Source organism: Aethalodelphis obliquidens, unplaced genomic scaffold (assembly GCF_003676395.1).
Source record: "Aethalodelphis obliquidens isolate GAN/ISIS:26980383/991018 unplaced genomic scaffold, ASM367639v1 scaffold8, whole genome shotgun sequence".
Taxonomy (NCBI): Eukaryota; Metazoa; Chordata; class Mammalia; order Artiodactyla; family Delphinidae; genus Aethalodelphis; species Aethalodelphis obliquidens.
The window spans coordinates 55467687-55472595 of record NW_020837952.1 but is presented as its reverse complement, the minus strand read 5'-3'; the positions used below and the strand labels follow the sequence as shown (position 1 = coordinate 55472595).

Sequence of the window (4909 nt, the reverse complement as noted above, 5' to 3'; positions counted from 1 at the left end):
CATTTCTGCTGTATCATATTTAACTGTTTGCAAACTTCTGCTGGAAGGATGAGCAGCGGCTGCAGAGACTCCACTGCCCTTCCCCGCCCGGGGCCGGGAGAGACTTGCAAGGGAGGATTCAGAGGGAGAAGTTGTCAGCTCGCGGGGGCCGAGAAGATGCAGAGGGGAACGAGAAAGTGTTTGTAAGATTGCACCGCCCCCAGCCCGGCTTCGCGCAGGCCAAGCATCTCCCTCCCGGCCTCCGGCCCGGGTTCCCCCAACCAGGCTAGGCCCCTTTAAGAACCAGCGCGCGCCCCCGCCCCGCGTGCGCTCACTTTCCCTAGCAACCGCCCCGGGGGAGGAGAAGGTCCTGGCAACGGCGCGCCAGCCCAGAGGGTCACGTGATGGCCCGCAGCTGGAACGCGAGCGCGCGCCCCGCCGCGCGCCCGCCCGCCGAGCCTGGGCGCTGTGGCGCGTGCGCGAGCGGTGCAGCACCGGCCGCGGGAGCAGGGAGTATTATGGGCTGTGGGTGCCGCTGAGCAAGATGGAGCTGTCTGCAGTGGGCGAGCGGGTCTTCGCGGCCGAATCCATCATCAAACGGCGGATCCGAAAGGTTAGCCGCCTCCCAGGGCGGGACGCCTAGCCCCGCAGCCGGTCCCCAGATCCGCGGGCCATCGGGGCGAAGCGGTCCCGCTAACCCGGGCTTTCTCGCCCACCCCCGCGCAGCCGCCTCCTCGCGTCCCCGCATCTTCCCCACCCCCACTCCCCCCTTTTTTCCTTCTCTGTTTTTCAGGGACGCATCGAGTACCTGGTGAAATGGAAGGGGTGGGCCATCAAGTGAGTGTCACGGGATCCAGGGGTGAGGGGGGAAGGGAGGCAGCGCACACCGGGGCCTTTTTTTTTTCCCTTGGAGGGTGCGCACATTTGCTCCCTCGCATGTGTCTCTGGCTCCCTGGTTTTCTTTTTTATTTTGTGCATGCGTAACTCGGCAGGTACAGCACTTGGGAGCCGGAGGAGAACATCCTGGACTCGCGGCTCATTGCAGCCTTCGAGCAGAAGTGAGTTTGGGAAGCTGGCAGGGGCGGCGGGGCTGAGGCTCGGCTGGGGCGCCGCGCGGGGAAGCGGGAGAGCCGGGGAGGGCAGCGCGGAGTGGGGCCCAGGAAGGGGCTCTTTTTAACCTCTGGCGTTTCTCGGCCGCAGGGAGAGGGAGCGTGAGCTGTATGGGCCCAAGAAGAGGGGACCCAAACCCAAAACTTTCCTCCTGAAGGTAACCTGGCCCAGCCCCAGCAGGCCCCTCTCGGGCCCCCAGCCCGGGCGCAACACGGGGCCTGCAGGGGAGGGACAGATCCGCGGCCGCCCAGGCGGGCGGGTCTTTCCAGAGGGGCCCCAGCTGGGCAAGGGGTGGTTGTGAGCCCCCGAAGAGCCCCTGGCAGCAGGCCCTGGCCAGCTCCAGCTTCAGCAAGAGGGGCCTGGGAATGGGGACAAGGGGGAAGGATAATCCTCGCTGACAAAACCAGGGTCTGGGGAGGCCAACAGGAAGGGGGTGGGTGAGGCAGGTGGGGTGCCCACCTGAGGGGGTGGCAGGGAGGGGTGGCTTCTGCACGTGAGAGCCCTCATCTCTCCCAGCCTTGAGCTGGTAGGGCTCTGCCTGGAATTAGAACCCAGGGGGAGAGTGAATTTGGTCTCCCTCATCGTGGGGAACAGGGAGAGGCTTTGTGGGGGGGGGGGCACCTGCCTCCCTGCCCGCAGCTTCCCTCTCTCAGGATTTGTTCTGTATGCCTCCCCTCCTGACAGAGGGATCTAACTTGAATTTGACCTTAAATCACTTCACTTTGAGTTTTATCACCCAGGCTGGGCCACTGGTTCTCAGTTTTGCCCACTTCTGGCTGTCTCTGGAGGCTCTAATGAGGATGGAGAGTGGGAGAGTGAAAGCAGGGCACATTAGCCTCGGCGAGGGAGGGCGACCTAGCTCCAGAGGAAGCCATCTTAGAGGTTTTTTGGTGTTTATTCTATTTTTTTTAGTGAGAAAGAACAGAGTCTGGGAAGGGAAGGTGAGATGACCCAAGGTGGCAGGCAAGGCTGCAGGCGGGCCTCCGTGGGCAACCACAGTCTCCCCCCCCCCCACTAGTGCTAAGGTTGTCTCAGGGCCCCTTCCCACCCCGACAGCCTGTGACTTTGTGGCAGTTGGCACGGGAAGGGCAGGCAGGACTCTGCAGAAAAGAGGCTGTGCACAATGCAGAACTCAGAATCTCCAATTTGTCCTAAAGGCTCAAAGCCCAGTTTGGGGGGGCTCTCCAGCCCCCCACCCCCCAAAAGAACTGTGCAGAAGTGAAAGAAATAATGGTTTCCAGAATCACATATTTCTGTGACCCTTGTCTCCAAATTACACACATCTTAGGGGATCTGTGGAGTAACCTTAACTCCTGATGCTTCTTCGGAGGGATGGGGCAGAGCAGCTGGAGGGCCAGTGGGCTGTGTGACAGCCTCTCAGTGCAGCTGGAGTGCCCTCTAGCGGGGAAGTGAGTAATGACCATGAGCATTGATTCACAAAATGCTTTTCTTTTTTAATAGCTGTATCTCCTGAGCTGGCTATGGGCCTAACACAGTGCTGACCCCCACATGGATTATCTCCTTTAAATCTCTCAACAATCCTATGAAGTAGGGAATATTATCCCTATTTTGCAGATGAGAAGATCAAGGCCCAGGGAGGGGAGGTGATTTACCTGAGCTCCCACCACCCAGCTTCCTGGCTTCATCATGTCTCCTTTTCTTAACCCTGTCCCTCAGAGAGTACACATCAGGTTAAGGGAGCAAGATGAACACACACATACACACACAAAAAGGAAACTATGAAGGCTGTAGAGTTGGTGGGGCAGGGGATGCAGAGGCAGATGAGAGAACCTTGATCTGGACCTTAAAAACAGGTAGCATGACAGAGAGAGATATTTGCAAGGGGTGATGGAGATCAGCTTGGTCTGAACCCATTGCTCTGTGGGTCACCAAGAGGCCAAGTGTGTATAGTAAACAGATTACACTCAGATAGCACTCACTTTCTGCAGGGAACTATTCTGAAGAGAACAGGAGCCCCTGAGGTAGGTTGCATTATCCCCATTTTGTAGATAGAAGAACTGAGGCCAGAGAGGTTAAATAACATGCCCGTGGTCACAGAGAGTGAGTGGTAGAGTCCAGGTCTTTAACCTTCCACGTTATCTATGTATAGTACATGCCAACCTCTCAGAGCCATGCCTGTCACACAGTCAGAGTGCAGTAAATGCCTTGGGCTGTGGTTACCAGTTTTAATCCACAGGCAGACCCAGGTCCCACCTTCAAAGAATTCTCAACCTGGGGAGAAGAGAGGAGGAGGAAGGGTGAACCAGCCCGTTTTTAAAAATAATAATAATGTTTAGACATTATAAAGTAAGAAATAGTTTTGTAGAAAGGTTGGAAACCATACATTAGAAAAAGATTACTGCTCATAAGCACCTGCCCCGCCCCTTGGATAGTCTAGTATTCTTCGAGTGCTTGCTGTGTGCCAGGCACTGTGCTAACTAGGTAACATACACTGTGGTCAGAGGAGGCCCACTAAGCCGGGGTTTCATCCTGGATCTGGCGTTGCCTTGCCTGCGCTCTTTGCCAGTCCCCAGGGACCATGCATCACTGCTGGACTCCGGCAGAACCATATTTACAGAGGTCCCGCTCAGACAGCATGCAGAGAGGATAACCACCAACCCCTGGGGATCAGAGTGGGGAATCCCCTAAACTCCGTGGGGGATGAACCTGCAAAAAAGCCCTTGTTGCCATGCCAAGGGAAGGCTGGCTTTCCCCTGCCTTTGTCTGGGAAGGGGTGTGAGGGAACCAGTCCCTGGCTCCACTGGCTCGGGGCAAGGAGGAGCTGGCAGCCCTGGCACAGGGTAGATCGGGCCCACGTGTGCTGCCACCTAGTGGCTGGAGGGATGGTTAACTAAGCCACCCCAGGAAACCCCCAGCAGGGCTGGGAGGACCATGTGGCAGTAAAGTGTGCCTCTCCTACATTCTAAATGACATCCTCGCTGATTCAGCATGTAAGTCCACAAACACCTCTTCTGGGGGTTGTGGTCAAATGCAGTCTAGTCTTGTCTGAGAGGTGTACAGGCTACCTCCCAGGTACTGGTCAAGCATCCAGCACTGTGGGGATGGGAGGTGGAGAGACCCTAAACCACAGATCCCACTCTTGGGGAGCTCACAGACTGACCATGGGAATGTGTTCTTCCTCTCAGCCACCCCTAGCTCACCTGGCTGGAGGCAGTCACCACCTAATGGTCCCTCTTCCCACCAGGAACCAGGGTATCTGTATAGAACACAGGCTGGTCCTCCATCTCTACACTCTGTCCAGCCATTGCTTTCAGTCCTTGGCCACTCCATCCTCTCATCGCTGGGCTCTCTCTGCCTCCACCATTTGTCTCAGCAGGGCCCCTGCAGCAGGCCACCTGGGGCACAGTCAGCTCAGGAAGGACCAGGATTTTACTACTTAGGCTTCATTCTCCACAACTGGGACCTAATCTGTGCTCCTCTGGACCCTGTACTTCCTCTGTTGTATGGAATCACCCTGCACCCTAATTGCCCGTCACTTGTCTTCTGCGTGGAGCACAGCCCTCTAGGGGTTGAAGCCATGTGTGGTCCTAGTCGTAGCCCTAAGCAGCTGGCACGTGACTTATCGGTACTTTCTTAGTGAAGGAAGGACTGGTCGTGGAGGATGGCTTACATAACCTTGTGAGTCTCTTGCCCTAGACCTGGAGTCTCTGAGGGCCCTGACACACACACACACACACACACACACACACACACACACACACACACACACACACACACACACACACACACACACACACACACACACACACACTCTCTCTCTCTCTCTCTCTCTCTCTCTCTCTCTCTCTCTCTCTCTCTC

The 4909-nt window shown here is 56.8% G+C and overlaps 1 protein-coding gene across 1 annotated transcript in view; it reads left to right on the top strand.

Annotated features, from left to right (window-relative positions):
• Positions 1–452: 452 nt before the first annotated feature.
• Positions 453–4909, top strand: part of CBX6 (chromobox 6) — an 11254-nt gene continuing 6797 nt past the window's right edge. Inside the window, exons 1-4 of the mRNA XM_027107686.1 lie at positions 453–592; positions 773–816; positions 972–1037; positions 1180–1246. Coding sequence (XP_026963487.1) covers positions 524–592; positions 773–816; positions 972–1037; positions 1180–1246 — 246 coding nt within the window. The 5' untranslated portion in view covers positions 453–523. The remainder of the gene's footprint in view (positions 593–772; positions 817–971; positions 1038–1179; positions 1247–4909) is intronic.